At 35.4% G+C, this 17861-nt stretch overlaps 1 protein-coding gene across 5 annotated transcripts in view; it reads right to left on the bottom strand.

The window, feature by feature from the left end:
* FOXN2 (forkhead box N2) overlaps window positions 1-17861 on the bottom strand; it is a 67407-nt gene that overhangs the window by 31224 nt on the left and 18322 nt on the right. For all 5 annotated transcript variants that reach the window (XM_032352048.1, XM_032352047.1, XM_032352046.1 and 2 more), the window contains one exon: window positions 198-748. In XM_032352048.1, coding sequence (XP_032207939.1) covers window positions 198-734 — 537 coding nt within the window. In that variant the 5' untranslated portion in view covers window positions 735-748. The remainder of the gene's footprint in view (window positions 1-197; window positions 749-17861) is intronic.

Genomic DNA, 17861 nt, shown 5'->3' with positions numbered 1-17861 from the left:
ATTGTTAGATTTATATCAATATTTAAGAAATTTAAAAACATCTCAATGAAAGCAAGTGATGAATATAATTAGGCTCAAACTGAAGTAATTATGAGTTGACAAATTTTTTGTCTTCCTTTAGTTTCCCCATATTTTAAGGTCTCGAAGTTAATTCTCCCCCACCCTCCCTAAATACAGCAATGTTCATAAACACTGACCTTGCCATGGCTTCTTTCCACTTTCTGAAAACATTTATTCAGGGACAGATTATGTCGGACAGAATTCTTCCAGCCTGTTGGTGCAGTAGCAAAATATGGGAAGCGGTCCAAAATCCAGCTATAAATTTCTTTGACAGGCAAACATTTATTTGGAGAGTGTTCAATAGCCATGTAAATGAGAAGACTAAAGGAGTATGGGGGCTTTGCAGTTGCTGATTTTTTTTCTGGGTTCTGATAGCAAGATGGTCCTAAGGATGGCACATCATCTCCCTCTATGTCATACAATGGACTAACGATTGGAAGACCCTCACTTCCAAAGCTGAAGTTTGTTAGAAGATTAGTACTTTCATGAAGCCAGTTCAAGTTTGTGAGTTCATCATCTGCTGACTCACTGTCCACTACAGTGGCCTTTGGCCTGGCAGCATCAACAGCTTCAGGCAAGCTTCCCATTTTGTAAATCTGGCTTAATCCTGCAACCTTTTCAGCTCCTGGAGTTTCAGCTCTCTTTTCTGGAGTCATTCCAATTACTGGACCCATTTACTCTTACAGTTCTGCAATAAAGAAAACAATTGTCAATCAATATAATACTTAAGACTCTTAAGCTCATGGAAAATGAAAATACATATTTAAATATCACAAATCAGAAATTTTGCAATTAGCCCACATAATATTGAAGCACAATATTTGTACAACAAAGACATTAAAGGTTACAATCCAAGGAAGAGAACTTATTTCATATTATTTGAAATGGCTGTAAATAAAATACAGCATTGTAACACCATATGTGAGTGATATTAATACAAGTAAATAATCTATTTTGAATACTTATTAAAGTCCCCAGCCTACAGTAACAGCCTCGTAATGGTTATTGTTATTAAAAATGAGCAGACTTTCTGGGACGCCTGGGTGGCTCAGTGGGTTAAGCAGCTGCCTTTGGCTCAGGTCATGATCCCAGTGTCCTGGGATCGAGTCCCACATCGGGCTCCTTGCTTGGAAGGGAGCCTGCTTCTCCCTCTGCCTCTGCCTGCTGCTCTGTCTGCCTGTGCTTGCATTCTCTCTATCTCTAACAAATAAATAAATAAAATCTTAAAAAAAAAATGAGCAGACTTTCTTTGAATTATAAGACTAGATAATCCATGCATTTTAAGGATATATGACCTTACTCGATATAGAAAATAACCAAATTTAAATTTAATACATTGAAATTCAAATAAATATTTATTTAATAAATTTAAATTCAGTATTAAGCCAAATTTAAAATATTGCTTAAACAATAATTCCAAACAAACCCTTTCCTCAAATCGAAATATTTACTACAAAGAGATAAATAACTTCTAATATTTTTATAGATTATACTAAAAAGATAACATTTCTTACTAAATCCACTATCAGCAAAATTATTATTTACTATAAATTTATTACATTCAATGGGCGCCTGGGTGGCTCAGTGGGTTAAGCCGCTGCCTTCGGCTCGGGTCATGATCTCAGGGACCTGGGATCGAGTCCCGCATCGGGTTCTCTGCTCAGCGGGGAGCCTGCTTCCCTCTCTCTCTGCCTGCCTTTCCGTCTACTTGTGATTTCTCTCTGTCAAATAAATAAAATCTTTAAAAAAAAAAAAAAATTTATTACATTCAATATTTTAACTGAATTCTATATCATCTCATCAAATATTGACAATGAAATGCTGGCATTCTCTAAGTAAAATCTGAATTATCACTGTAATTTTCCAGGAGAAGGGGAAAAAAGCTATTTCTAAACTATCCTTTTTCATTTCTATTTTCTTAAATGTCTTTTGTTTTGCCTTTGAAACATACTTCAAGGCAAAAAACATATCATGGGAAAATAAGTGACCAAAAAGAAAAGTGATACAAGTAATGTACTATTAAATTCATTTTTAGTGGTTCATAAAAGTACCTCATTTATGAATTCAGTGAAAAACTTTCTATCTTCCATTATCCTATTCAATCTACTTATGCTTATATAACTGAAATAAGAGAAATACCCCCACAGTTTTATTTCACTTAGAACAAAGCTGGCAGGTTACTCCAAGAACTATGAAACCAGTCAATTTTACATGTGTAACAGTCTATCTGGATTCTGGTAGCTATTAATAGATGTAGTCTCAAAGCTCTTATTACCAAGAGCATCAGCTAATATTTTGGGGGCCAGGTATTGTGCTGAACATTACAAATTATATCTCAATTAACCATCAATTAAACCCTATAAAGTAGGCACTATTATTAACCCAATTTTATAAATGAGGAAAATAACTCAGAGGTTAGCATCGTGTTTTAGCTTACCTGGTTAATAATGGGAAACAAAAGAATTTAAACCTGGGCAGACTGACTTCGGAACCACAACTACTACATTATCCGGGTAAGAATGCAAACTCATCATTGTTGAATACCAATGACCCAGTCCCATCTATTTTAAATCTTACTACTATTCTCTCCACATCCAGTTCCTATTTTTCTTACTTAGACCTGTACTTATAACTTAACATACCAAGATACTTTAAGAAGGAAAAGATCAAACTGTAAAAATTTGGTTTGTATTTCAGGTATGGAAGCCACATATTCATAAACATGCACACGTGTGCATGCATATGCGCAAGTAATATATGTCCGGGATGACTTTCTATCCTATGTAGAGGACCAAATTATTCACTTTACCACCAAAGTCTCTCTACCCATAGAGAATTTAAAAAAAAAAATGTGTCAATGAGAATTCACTTGAATTCTTAAGTAGCTGATATTTTTAGCAATACTAATTCAGACAGACATTGTTGACAGATATGAGAATAACATATATTCTCCTCAGGAACTAATTCAGATGGTTGCAAATATATATTATTTCTCTGAATTACAAGTTCAGAGAATATCTTGCTTCCTTTAAAAAAAAAACAAAACCCAAACACACATAGCAGTCAGTGTTCAAAGACGGGAATGACTAATTTCCAATTTCTACTTTTGCCTTTCACCTATATCTCCACTGATCTTCAATCACATACAGAAATCAGAGAGTACCAAATATCAGTAGCTAACACTTACTGAGATTTTACTATATTACAGATACTATGCTATGGGCTTTAAAATCTCTACTTACTCTGTGCTACTACTTAGTTCTGTGTATGGTCCTTTATTCAAAGCCATGGATTCCATAATGTTTAAGTATTTTATTTTTGTATTCCTGATGAATCTTAATATGTTGGGCACATGAGTAGGCATCCAAGTTATAATCATTTCAAACTAAAATGAACTTAAAATCAACATATATGTTTACTCTGTACCAAGTGCTGTGTCACCTGCCTTTAAGAATTACTTTATTTTAGAAGAAAATCCTTAATGCTAGAAAACATCCTAACTGGTAACAATCAGAAAATTGAAATTCCCTGTTATTAATAAGGCAGTTGACGCAAAAAAAAAAAGCCATTTGCCTAAAGTTATAAAACTAATTAACAGTAGAGCCAAAATTATAAATTGGACTGAGTTCAATATGCAAGTTCTTTGTCCATTAGAGTACACTCAATCTCTTAAGTAGCTGATATTTTTAGCAATACTAATTCAGACAGACATTGTTGACAGATATGAGAATAACATATATTCTCCTCAGAAACTAATTCAGATGGTTGCAAATATATATTATTTCTCTGAATTACAAGTTTAGAATAAAATCCATTACTTTAAGATATAAGGCAGTATTACGGCAGCATAGATGCCAAAGATTACACAAAGTGTACAGCCAAGCACAGTTAAAAAAAAAAAAAAAAAAAAAACAAGTACTGACGCTGAAAGGGTGACATTCTCTTAGGAAGGTTTGAACTGTGACTGTATTTTCAAGGAGAGAAAAAGAGCTGTTTCTAAACTATCCTTTTAGTATACTTTAGGACATCATCCACTTAGAATACTAAGTCCACCACAATAAACAGGCAAATCATCTTTTCTCACAAATGAAGTAAGTATGTAAAAAGCAAACATACAATAGAAAATACCCAACTTCACTGATAATCAAAGAAACTCAAAGCAAAACACAAATGTGGTATTAAACATGACAATGTATTTGGCACAATGCCTGGTATGCAGTAAGCACAAATATTAGTAATAAAAATATTATCTACTTTTGCCCAAATTAACAATGGTTTAAAAAATATTATATTTAATACAAAATTTTGGGCAAGGAGCTAGTGCCATTTTGGAATACTAACTGGCAATGTGCACCAAGAATCATTAAAAATGTCATATTCTTTGACTCAATAATTCACAGATCAATGGAACAGAATTGAGAACCCAGAAATAAACCCATACACATATGGTCAATTAAGGTACAATGAAGGAGACAAGAATATAAAATGGGGAAAAGAGAGCCTCTTTGATAAATGGTGTTGGGAAAACTGGACAGCTACATTCCTAAGAATGAAACTGGACCACTTAAACCATATACAAAAATAAACTAAAAATAAATTAAAGACCTGGGGCTTGGGTGGCTCAGTTGTTAAGCGTCTGCCTTCAGCTCAGGTCATGATCCCAGGGTCCTGGGATTGAGTCCCACATCGGGCTCCCTGATCACCGGGAAGCCTGCTTCTTCCTTTCTCATTCCCCTTGCTTGTGTTCCCTCTCTCACATAAATAAATAAAATCTTTAAAAATAATAGTAATACATTAAAAAATAGATAAAAGATCTAAATATAAGACCTGAAACCAGGAGCACCTGGGTGCCTCAGTGGGTTAAGGCCTCTGCCTTCGGCTCAGGTAGTGATCTCTGGGTCCCGCAATCAAGTCCCCCCCACACCCGCCTGCCTCTCTGCCTGCTTGTGATCTTTGTCTGTCAAATAAATAAATAAAAATCTTTTAAAAAAATTTTAAAAAGAAAGAAAAGAAAAGACCTGAAACCAGAAAACTCCTAAAAGAAAACAGTCACTAATCTCTTAGACATCAACTATAGCAATATTTTTCTGGATCTGTCTTCTCAGGCAAAGGGAACAAAAGCAAAAATAAACAATAGGGCTATATCAAACTAGAAAGTTTTTGCTGAGCAAAGGAAACCATAAACGAGACAAAAGGTTTTCTCCACTGAATGGGACAAGAGTTTTGTAAATGATATATATGTTAAGGGTTTAAATATCCAAAATATATAAAGAACTCATAGAACACCACCAACCCCCCCCCTAAATAATCCAATTAAAAATGAGCAGAGGACCTAAATAGACATTTTCCCAAAGACACACCAGATGGACAACAGACACATGAAAAGATGCCCAACATCACTAACCATGTGGGAAATGCAAAAGCAGAACCAGAATGAGATGTCACCTTATACCAGGCAGAATGGCTACTATGAGAATTATAAGAAATAACAAGTATTGGTGAGGCCACGGAAAAAAGGGAACTCCCACAAACCACTAGGTGAGATAGAAATTGGTACAGCCACTGTGGAAAACAGTATGGAGGTCCCTTGAAAAATTAAAAATAGGTACCATAGGATCTTGTAATTCCACTTATGAGTATTTATCCAAAGAAAACAAAAACACTAATTCAGAAAGATAGGAGCACCCCTATGTTTACAGCAGCCAAGGTACAGACCCAACTTAAGTGTCCACTGTTAAATGAATGGATAAATAAGATATGGTATATATAAGCAATGCAATATTACTCAGTCATAAAAAGGAATGAAATCTTGTCACTTGTGACAACATGGATGGACCTAGAGAATATTACGCTAAGTGAAATAAGTCAGACAGAAAGACAAAAACCATATGATTTCACTTACCTATGGAATCTAAAAAACAAAACAAAACCAATAATATCAATAAAGAAATAAACTCATAGGGGCACCTGGGTGGCTCAGTCATTTGTTAAGTGTCTGCCTTCAGCTCGGGTCATGATCCCGGGGTCCTGGGATGAAGCCCCACATCGGGCTCCCTGTTCAGCAGGAAGCCTGCTTCTCCCTCTTCCATTCCCCCTACTCGTATTCCTGCTCTCGCTATCTCTCTCTGTCAAATAAATGAATAAAATCTTAAAAAAAAAAAAAAAGGAAATAGACTCATAAATATGAAAAACAGGTGGTTACTAGAAGGAAGAGTATGGAGGGATGGGTGAAATGGGTGAAAGGGAATAAGAAATACAAACTTCCAGCTGTAATATAAGTAAGTCACGGGGATGAAAAGTTTAGGACAGGGAAAGTAGTCAATAATATTGTAATGTACTGGGGTGCCTGGGTGGTTCAGGCAGTTAAGCGTCTGTTGATTTCAGCTCAGGTCAAGATCTTGGGGGGAGTCCGCACTCAGTGGGGAGTCTACTTGAGGATGTTCCCCCTCTTCCTCCACCCTCCTCATCTAAAATAAATATATACATCTTCAAAGGAATAACAGTAATATTGTAATGCACTTATTGTGATGAGGATTTTGTAATGTATACAGCTGTTGAATCACTATGTTGTACACCCAAAACTAGTTTAATATGCGATGTCAACTATACTTCAAATTAAAAAAGTCATATTCTTTGACCCAATAATTTCATTTATGAATCACTTTGCGAAATAATACTACACAGGAAAAATAGATTGTCTCTGTCTCCCTCGTCTTTTATACACACACACACACACACACTCATCCAAGAATTATTACAGTAGAAAAGTATAAATATCTTATACATTATAGAGAAACAGCTAATTTAACTGAAGTACATCAATTCAATCTAATATTTAGTCACTAAAAATAACTTTCTTGGGGCTCCTGGGTGACTCAGTGGGTTAAAACCTCTGCCTTCGGCTAGGGTCATGATCCCATGGTCCTGGGACTGAGCCCTGCTTGGGGCTCTCTGCTCAGCAGGGAGCCTTCTTCCCTTCCTCTCTCTCTGGCTGCCTCTCTGCCTACCTGTGATCTCTTCCGTCAAATAAATAAATAAAACTAAAAAAATAATGATAACTTTCTTGAAGACTGTCAAGTAAACAAAAAAGATTATAAATTAGTGAAAAAGTAAAAATACCTAACACTAAAAGTAGTTTTTATTAACTTGATAATTTTTTCTTTGATCTCTTTACCACTTTTTCTTTAATGTGTTTATTATTTTTAGAATAAAAAATTAAAATACATTCAAGGGGAAGAGCTGTGCTGGATTATTTTTTAGTGTTTCCACTTAACAAAGAATCAAATCACAAAAAGATCAAGGACTTATCAAAGATCATAAGTTAAAAACAGAAGCCACCTCAGAAAAAAACACACACACAGAAAAAAAACAAAAGGAAAAAAAAACCTGAACAAAAGTCACCTCTTAAATTCAGTACAGTCTATTTTGCTACCAAGCTTTTCTGTAACACAAATTAGCTCACTGGTAAATAGGGGAAAGATTTTAGTACAATGTGATAATCACATTGGTTTGTAAGTGATTTTTACCAGCTTATGTTTTTGCAATACTAAGTAATAACAGCTGAACCCAAAATAGGCTAACGTAGTGGAAAGCTGCAAGCTGCTGAAAATACAGTATTGTACACATTTCTCATTCAACCCATGTTCTTCCTCTTGGCACAGCTTGGCCACATGCATTTTCTTGGAAGTGTTAATGAGCTCTTCTCTCCACAAATTTTTATGCATTTTATCCTGCCCTCCATAACCTTGCAGCTTCAACCCTTCCTTGCATACCCTTCCATCAGGCTATTTTCACTTTTTACAAAAAAAATTCCTAAATTGTATTTCTTTATTTGTAATAAATTTAATATATCTTTTAAAATATTCTAGTATTCTTAAAATTTATTTTTGTTAGTGTTCTGGTTACAAAGCTTCATACTTTTAGGCAAGCTTACCTATCAGCTAGCACAATATTTTAATGTTTTCAGAAATATATAATATGTAATATTACATAAGAAAGACCTGTATATTTCACACCAAAAATTTTTTTAAAAAGCTTTTACTTTTGTTTGGAAAATTCTAGTTTTATACCAAAACAAAAATCTAGTTTTATAAGAAACTGCTTCTTAAAATGAACTGAAACCACTCAATAACAGGTCATTAATAATGTGCATGGAAGTTTGCTTCAAAGCAGAAAAAGTAAAGAAATAAAAGGAAATCTGAGCTAGTGATGTAACATTTCCTTTTATTAATCTTTTAAGAACAATACCTCAACAAATCACACGTAATTGTTACACATAATAAATGTCACTCAAAATAAGCATTAGGGTCAAGAGACTATGATGTGGGGTTTGAAAACTGTACTCTAATTTCCTAGGAGCATAACTAGCATAACCTAAGTAATGAATACATCCACTAATAAACCAATTCCTAAAACCAAGATAATGCTACAAAAAAAGTAGGTAAATGTACAAGACAATTTTGCAAAGTACACATTGGTGTTAAGACTCCCAAGTCTTCTACATTTCAGAAAAAATTGAATTTCTTTAGACAAGAATAATTTAACAGTGGAGAGTTCAAACAAGCCCAGTATAATCATTCTGTAACCCCTGCCTAGAGCTTCACTGTGTAAGGCCAGAGCAGTATCTTGAGAAGAGGGCTCAGGATTAAAATGTAACATTTTTTCACATCTGTGCAGCCCATTCATCTCTCAAAAATATTTAATAGAGATCTGCATATTTCCATACTATGTTCAATATTACAATGATAGTCTACTCTAGGACACGAGAAACAAAATTCCATATTGGAATTCTTGGATCATTTCCCAAAAGGTTAGAGAAGAGCAATTTTGCTTAGGTCAGTATTAATAATGTTCTGAGAGGAAATGCTTGACAGAGCTCAGAGAAGGGAAACTAAGGTATAGAATTTACAATATTACCCTGATATTAGAGGTATTGTAAGAGCTATTACTGATAGCTCTTTGGCCCAAAATAACTAAGAAACCTTCTAAACATAAAATGTTGGTTACTGACACACAGAGTTTATTTATTTATTTATCCATATTTTTAATTGACTGTATCAAAGACTAGGCAAAAAAAAGATTTTTTCTTTATACTTCTATCATGTTAGGACCCCTAACCATTATTTTAGCTCCCTCTCCCCCTTCTTTTTTTTTGAAGTTTATTTATTTATTTGACAGAGAGAGACACAGCAAGAGAGGAAACACAAGCAGGGGGAGTCAGAGAGGGAGAAGCAGGCCTCCCGCGGAGTAAGGAGCCTGATGTGGGGGCTCGGTCCCAGAACCCTGGGATCATGACCTGAGCTGAAGGCAGACGCTTAAGGACTGAGCCACCCAGGTGCCCCACCCGCTTTGTTTTTTAAACATCATAAAAAGGGCGCCTGGGTGGCTCAGTGGGTTAAGCCGCTGCCTTTGGCTCAGGTCGTGATCTCAGGGTCCTGGGATCGAGTCCGGCGTCGGGCTCTCTGCTCAGCAGGGAGCCTGCTTCCTCCTCTCTCTCTCTCTGCCTGCCTCTCTGCCTACTTGTGATGTCTCTCTGTCAAATAAATAAAATAAAAAATCTTTTTAAAAAAAATAAATAAACATCATATAAAATAGAATTGGACTGAAACTTACTTTTCCCCCCACCAAATTCATTAACATTATTGCAGCAATAATTCACTTCTAAAGATGACAACTATTCTTTCTACTTTATGAATATACCAAAATTTATTATAGTCTTGTGGACAATTATTTATTTATGTTTGAGGCTATTACAAGTAGCATTGTTATGGATATCCTTGTTCCTATCTCTTGGAATACAACTGCCAAGAACTTTAGTGGGGTACACAACTAAAAGCAGGATATATTGGGTAGAATTATTGGGTCACAGAGCATTCTTCTCTTCCACTTTAACTGGTCATGACAAATTGCTACCAGGAATATATGTGTATTCTATTTACTCCATGTACTCCTCAAAAACATTTTTTTGCCAACCTGATGACTATGAAATTTCATCTCATTGTGTTTTACTTGGCATTTCCCAGATTAGTAATGGGGTTGAACATGCAGGTATTCCCCGCTTTTTGAAATTATACTACTTTGCTTCTACAAAAGTCCTACATTAGTACCTGTTGAAGATGATTTTCACTTTTAGGAAAAGGCACAAAGTGAAAATAGGATTTAGGGTCTGTTCTGAAGCATGTGTGAACCCTGAGCAGGGAGTGGCACTGCCAAGCTCCTTCCCCAAAGGGTCTATACTCAGCCCCTTAGCGTCAAGTTGCCATAGCTTTGAATGGTACCTGTGGAATTCTGGGCTTTATTTTGATTTATTTTGTGTATCCCTTGGTAAGATGTGTCCTAAGGTACCAGAAAAGCCTATGGGAGGTTTTTTTTTTTTTTGGCTTTGGGAATGTTCATATATATTTCCATATAAATTAATGGTAATTTCTTCTTCACTTTACACCACTTGGGCTTCCTAAGGTTTTGTAGGAAGATTCTACTTTTGGATAGCAGGAGAAACCTGTACATTAGAATTATCTTCTGGGACACCTGGGTGGCTCAGTTGGTTAAGCACCTGACCTCAGGTCAGGTCATGATCCCAGAGTTGTGGGATGGAGTCCCATATCGGGCTCCTTGCTCAGTGGGGAGCTTGCTTCTCCCTCTATTGCTCTCCCTGCTTGTGCTCTCTGGCTCTCTGACAAACAAACAAACAACAAATAAACAAATGAATAAGTGAATAAATAAATATTTTTTAAAAATCTTCTATTAATTGTCTATTTAAGTCACTTGTATTGTTTGTATACTAATCTTTACATGTAATGCAAATATCTTTTCCTAGTAGGTGCTTTGTCTTTTTAGTCTATTAGTTGTCTATGAATGAAAAAGTTAACTTTAATATGATGGAATTTATTAACCCTTTGCTTTATAGTTACTGTAGTTTATTTCTCATTTAAGAATTCCTTCCCAGGGTGCCTGGGTGGCTCAACTGGTTAAGCATCCAACTCGATTTCAGCTCAGGTCATGATCTCAGGGTCCTGGGATCGAGTCCTACATGGGCCTCCCCAACAGCTGGTAGTCTGCTTGGAGATTCTCTCTCTCCCTGTCTCTCTGTCCCTATGCCAGGTCCTGCTCTCTGTCTCTTTGTCTAAAATAAAATAAATCTTAAAAAAACTTGTATCCTTTCTGTTGCGGGAACCAATCTTGAGCATTGGCATCCTTGAACATTCTTGCTATATATGCCAAGAATGAAAAGCCTTCACTTGGGCTTTTTTCTCAGGGTTTTGTTTGCTACAAGCAAACTTGAGGGATGACCTAACATCTCCTCCCAAAGAGCAGGTCAAGCTCTGTTAACATTTTTTCTTTCATTCATGAGTTATTTATTTATTTATTTATTTATTTAAAGATTTTATTTACTTGAGAGAGAGACAGTGAGAGAGAGCATGAACGAGGAAAAGGTCAGAGAGAGAAGCAGACTCCCCATGGAGCTGGGAGCCTGATGCGGGACTCAATCCCGGGACTCCAGGATCATGACCTGAGCCGAAGGCAGTTGTCCAACCAACTGAGCCACCCAGGCGTCCCATTCATGAGTTATTTAGAAGAATGCTTCTTAATTGCCATGTGATCTTTTTTTCTAACTGATTTCTAATTTAAATGGTCCATAGGATACTAATTCTTTGAAATGTATTAAAACTTGTTTGGTCCTAGTGTGTCGTTGATTTTCCTGATTCAGCTGATGGATGAATACATCCATCCAGTGATTGGATGAAATAGATGTCCACTGAGTTAAGCTTGTTAACTACATAGTTTAAATTTTCTATATTTGTACCAATTTGGGGGTCTGTTTTATTAAATACTGAGGAAGATATATTACAATCTCCTACTATGCTGGTGAAATTAGATTTTCCTGGTGGTTCTGTTAATTTTTGCTTTTTTTTGTAGTTACAGTTATTAGTTGTATACAAATTTAAAGCTTCTAGTATTCCTGGCAAAAATGATGCATTTACCATTTTGTATCAATTCTTTTTTCTGTAGTAATTCTACTAGTTTTTTTTTTTTTTTAAATATTTTATTTATTTGTCAGAGAGAGAGCACAGGCAGGCAGAGGCAGAAGCAGGCTCCCTGTCGAGAAAGGCGCCCTATGTGGGACTCGATCCCAGGACACTAGGATCATGACCTGAGCTGAAGGCAGCCACTTAACTCACTGAGCCACTCAGGCATCCCTAATTCTACTAGTTTTAACATCTATTTCAAATGATATGCCAGATTTCTTTTCCACCAATATTTGCCTTATATATTTTTTTCCATCATTTTACTTCCAACATTTTTTCCTCTTGTTTCCTTCCAGTCTCTGCTTTAAACCCCATTTTAAATATAAGGTATAGATATGTTTATTTCTAACACTTTATTTGATATTCTACTCCATATTTCTTTCTCTTTTTTGGCCTTCTTTAGAATTCTTTTTCCCCTGCTTTCATTTTTTATCATTTATTAGTTTGGAACTTAGATATTTATTTCTATTACTAAAGTGTTACCTTAAAATTTTTATCATGCATTTTTATCAAAATCTAAAGTTATCTTTAATCTGAGTAATAAAAAGATCTTTTGAGGGACACCTTGGTGGCTCAGTGGGTTAAAGCCTCTGCCTTCGGCTCAGGTTATGATCCCAGGGTCCTGGGATCGAGCCACACATTGGGCTCTCTGCTTAGCAGGAAGCCTGCTTCCTCCTCTCTCTGCCTGCTTCTCTGCCTACTTGTGTTCTCTCTCTATCTAATAAACAAATAAAATCTTAAAGAAAAAAGACCTTTGAATACTAGCTCCAATCACCTCCTCCTGGTTTATAAAATAATGGGTATTTAGTAAACAACTATAATAATTGTTAATTTAGTTCTAGCTTTTACTATTTATGGTTAATAATAGTATTACTTATAGTTAATTTTAATTTACCCATATACTTACCACTCTGATTATTCCTTCTTGAATCTCATACTAGCTATGACCATTTTCTTTCTATATAAAACATGGACTGCTTTTGAACTTCCAGATTTTATTTACTTGAGCACATCTTTATTTAATCCTTTGTTTAGGAAAGACATTTCTGCTAGCTATAGAATTCTAGGTTGAACTAGAATAGGTCATAGTTGTTAAATTTCTTTCTACTGAGTATATAATTTCATGGTCTTCTACTTCCATTATTGTTACTGAGACCTGATATTTTTCTAAAGGTGTTCTGTTTTCTCTTACAATTTTCCCCTTTATTAGCCTCTTTTATATTTTCCATTTTCTTCTTTGTGTTGCATTCTGGATTTCTTCAGAGGACTATCTTTCATTGTATCAATTTTTCTTCAGTGGGGTCTATTTACTTTTATCTATCTTTTGAATTTTAATTTTAATTTACTATATATTTTTATTTCTAGAACCTCTGATTCTTTATGAAATATCTGCTCTTTTCCTTATTTTAAGTTGTCACTGAACATATTAAATGTATAATTTTTATATTTTATATCTAATAATTCCAAGATGTGAACTATTGGCAAGTCTGATTCTGCTGATTCTCTTATATTATGCCTTGTTTCCCTAGACTGTTTGTAATTTTTATTACAAATTACTCATTTTCTTTTCTTTTTTTTAAGATTTTATTTATTTCAGAGAAGGAGCACGCAAGCACAAGCGGGGAGAGGAGCAGAAGGAAAAGCAGACTTCCTGCAGAATAGGGAGCCTAATGTAAGGCTCAATCCTAGGACTCTGGGATCATGACCTGAGCTGAAGGCAGATGCTTAACCAACTGAGCCACCCAGGCGCCCCTAAGCTACTCATTTCATTAGAACTTTACTAAAAGCAACGCTTTGATGGTGACGATTTGTGTTGCTTCTGTCAAGTCCCCAGGAGTAGTAACAATGAAGAATCATTTTGAATTCTTAGTGTGAATTCAAGTAAACCTGTGTGAAAGGCTAGTTTGTGGTTAAAAAATTTTTTCAATATTTTTTTTTTTATTCTTCCTGTTAGCAGCAATATTCTTATAACTTTCTTTGTCTTCTCTAAGGACATGAAGAGAAAGAGTATCTAGATTACACATCTAGAAGTTATAGCCCTTTGGGGCTCCACAGTAATGGGGAAGACTATTTCCTGCTAGGTGTTTTACCTTGGCTGGGTCTGGGCTTTGCTTCCTGTTCCTGAGCCCCACAAGGCTAAGAAAACAGAAACTCCCTTGATTTGGTAAATACCCTCAAGGCAAGAGCCAGCTTCAGTACTCAGCTTACTGCACTAGGTTCTCTCTGGGTTTGCAATTAGTCTTTGGTCTAAATATTCTTTACTTTTGTGCCAGAGCACTGATGCATTATTTTATTGTTTAAGTTTCTCCTGCTTCAACACACTTGAGAGATTTGACTCACTCCTCTATCAGTAAGAGTTGCTCATTGTGATAGTGATTCCCAAATGGAAGTAGGTACTGGACACTTCCCTGGAGGTGGAAGGTACCTATCAAAAATTGTGCACATTTTTCTAAATAGAGGTGGTTCTTCTCACCCCTTTAAAAAAAAAAAAAATCGGGACGCCTGGGAGGCTCAGTTGGTTAGGCGGCTGCCTTAGGCTCAGGTCATGATCCCGGCGTCCTGGGATTGAGTCCCGCATCGGGCTCCTTGCTTGGCGGGGAGCCTGCTTCTCCCTCTGCCTCTGCCTGCCACTCTGTCTGCCTGCGCTCACTCTCGCTCCTCTCTCTCTGACAAATAAATAAATGAAATCTTAAAAAAAAAAAAATCATATTCATTAAAGACGTAAAGACATTTTAGCCCCTTTAACTATGATTCAGGCTTATCATTATAAACAGACTTGTAATGTCTATTTATATGGAATCCTTAAGCATATAGGACTATTTGCCACTTTATAAGTGTTTCTCAAGTGAGGATGTCCCATAGATATACTCTGGGGGCCAAGAGTTTTGCAAACTTTCATTCTGTGCTTTTATTTCAGTAACAGCATAAAAATGCATTTTACTATTTTCAAAGAGAATAATGAAAGACTTATTAAAATCTTCAGGAACTAAAGTCAGTGATCCTTAAAATGGCACTTACAATTTTTTTTCTTTAAAAGGGATCCATGTATCATGATCTCACGGTCCTGGGAAGGAGCCCCATGCTGGGCTCTTCACTCGGCAGTGAGTCTGCCTCGCCCTCTCCAACTGTGATCTCTCTCTCTCAAATAAATAAATCTTTTAAAAAAAATAAATAGATAAAAGAGATCCATGTATCATTCAAGTTGAGAAATATTGCTCCACGCTAAAAGACTTCACCTTGCTATGCTTGAGTTACTAGATTAATCTTCTTAGTTCATTATATACTAGTTTTCATTTGTACTGCACTCACTGTACCTGATTACACAGGTGTGTCGTCCCTTATCTAAAATCCTTGAGGGCAGATATATTTGAGAATTCAGAATATTTTAGAGTTTGGAAAGGAACTACAATGCAAATATGATATGTTGTACAATATGTTGGTAAGGTTTGAGGCAGTATTCTCTAATAAACATGTTAATATTTCTGTAGCAAAATGTAGTTTCACACTAAGAAGAGAGTAAACAAAGACCATTAATAATAGTCTTACATCAGCTCAGATCCTGTTTTGCTACTAAATATGCTAAGAAAAAACTGGTTTTCAGAGCATTTTAGATTTCTAAATCATTAACATCATATTATACTACCATTATCTGCTATAACTAGAAAGCCAAAAAATTTTTATTAAATTTTATATTTGGGGGCGCCTGGGTGGCTCAGTCATTAAGTGTCTGCCTTCAGCTCAGCTTACGATCCCAGGGTCCTGGGATCGAGTCCACATCAGGCTCCCTGCTCAGCGGGAAGCCTGCTTCTCCCTCTCCTACTCTCCCTGTTTGTGTTTCCTCTCTTGCTGTGTCTCTCCCTGTCAAATAAATAAAATCTTAAAAAAAAAAAAAAAGAATTTCATAAAAGATCACAATAAGATCAATAGGTATAAAGAACTCACCTTTATACTTAGTTCTAAGTATTTTTACTTAGTATAATATTTAGTATAATACTAAGTATTTATACTTATATTCTAATTCTTTATACTTACTGATCTTTATACTTCCTGATCTGTGATTTTATATGAAAGTATATGATGAAGTATAGTATTGTGCTGATATATAGTCATACTGGTATTGATATATAGTATAGTATTGATCTATACTTAGGGTCCATAAGTTTAATGCATAAACTTTATAATTTTTCCCCCAACTATTTAGGAGTCCCTTTTTGTCCATTTGTGGTTTAATAGTTGAGGATACAGAATAAGTAACTTCCTGAACAAAGGAAATAGATACTATGAATTCTAAAAATGTCATAAGTACCTAAAGGTATACAGAAATTTAAAATACATCCCAAAGCTAATGTATTAGCTATACTGGATTATGATTATAGTATCTATACGTCTGTATATATGTACAGATACATCTATACATCTCTTTATAGATACAGATTTATAGATATAGATTTATGTATACATACATCTATACAACTCTTTACATCTGTTAATAGAAGTATAACATATATAAGATTTAGAATAACCTTTCTTGGCCCTATTCAAAGAAGCTCCCCCCGCCCCCCAAAAAAATCCACCCCACCAAAAAAACCCTTTTACTCCTACTACATTCATGGCTCTATTGCCGTAATTGTATACTATTTTACCATAGAATCTAACAACTATGTGTGTATGTATGTATGCACACTGTGAAATGAAAGGCTTCGTCCTTGAGAAAGGAATTAATACATGTAATACTAGGAGATACTTGACAGAAACTTGAGGGGACAGTGTACCTGAAGTTAAAATTGTGAAGGATAAGCAATTTCATATTACAAAAAGATAGTAAAATCTAAATCACTATTCTTGATACTATAATCACATCTGGTGGCAGTAAAGCAGAGAGTTAAGAGCATGAGCTGTGAAGAGATACTGCCTAGGTTCAAATCCCAGCTCTGCCACTCAACAGATTATAAAACCTAATTTAGAATTTATCAGTACTGACTTTCAAAAGACTTAATCCAAATTAACATGAGAATATAAAGCACTTAGAAAAGTGGTAGAGAGTAATGGTACAATGAATACTAGCTAGAGATATGGTAATTATTGTTAGTTGTTAATTTTTTTTTTTTTTAAAGATTTTATTTATTTATTTGACAGACAAAGATCACAAGCAGGCAGAGAAGCAGGCAGAGAGAGAGGAGGAAGCAGGCTCCCTGCTGAGCAGAGAGCCCGATGTGGGGCTCGATCCCAGGACTCTGGGATCATGACCTGAGCCGAAGGCAGAGGCTTTAACCCACTGAGCCACCCAGGCGCCCCATGTTAGTTGTTAATTTTTTAAATCATTTTTAGTTTCCTTCTTAAGGTAGATTTATAAATGATGTATCTTTCGAATACAAAAATTAGGGTACAAAATCAGTAATAACACTTCATGTTTTGAAGTTTGGAAATTTAAAAAAATCCTAACATTAAGGATAGGTCTCCTTTATGACCAATGACTGGCAAGGCAGCCACCTGAAATTAGGACTTCTCAGAAGAACGCTGCAATAAAAACTTCATCATTTTCTTTATGATGCGACTTTCACTTCCTCATTCTATTTGTTTCTATGCACTTTATATACCAGTATTTTACCAATCACACTACGTGACAGAACTCTTCAAATTTTCTAGTTTAAATAACTAAAAGAAATCAAATCATATAAACTTTTAGAACTTTTTAAATTTTGTTATTAAGGGCCTCTGGAAACTCTTTTTTAAGTTCCTTTATTCATAGCTCTGCCTGGTGTTAACATTCTCATA

The sequence above is a fragment of the Mustela erminea genome, chromosome 7, assembly GCF_009829155.1.
Source record: "Mustela erminea isolate mMusErm1 chromosome 7, mMusErm1.Pri, whole genome shotgun sequence".
Lineage (NCBI taxonomy): Eukaryota > Metazoa > Chordata > Mammalia > Carnivora > Mustelidae > Mustela > Mustela erminea.
The sequence above is the reverse complement of the archived record's forward strand: the minus strand, read 5'-3'. Positions and strand labels throughout refer to the sequence as shown.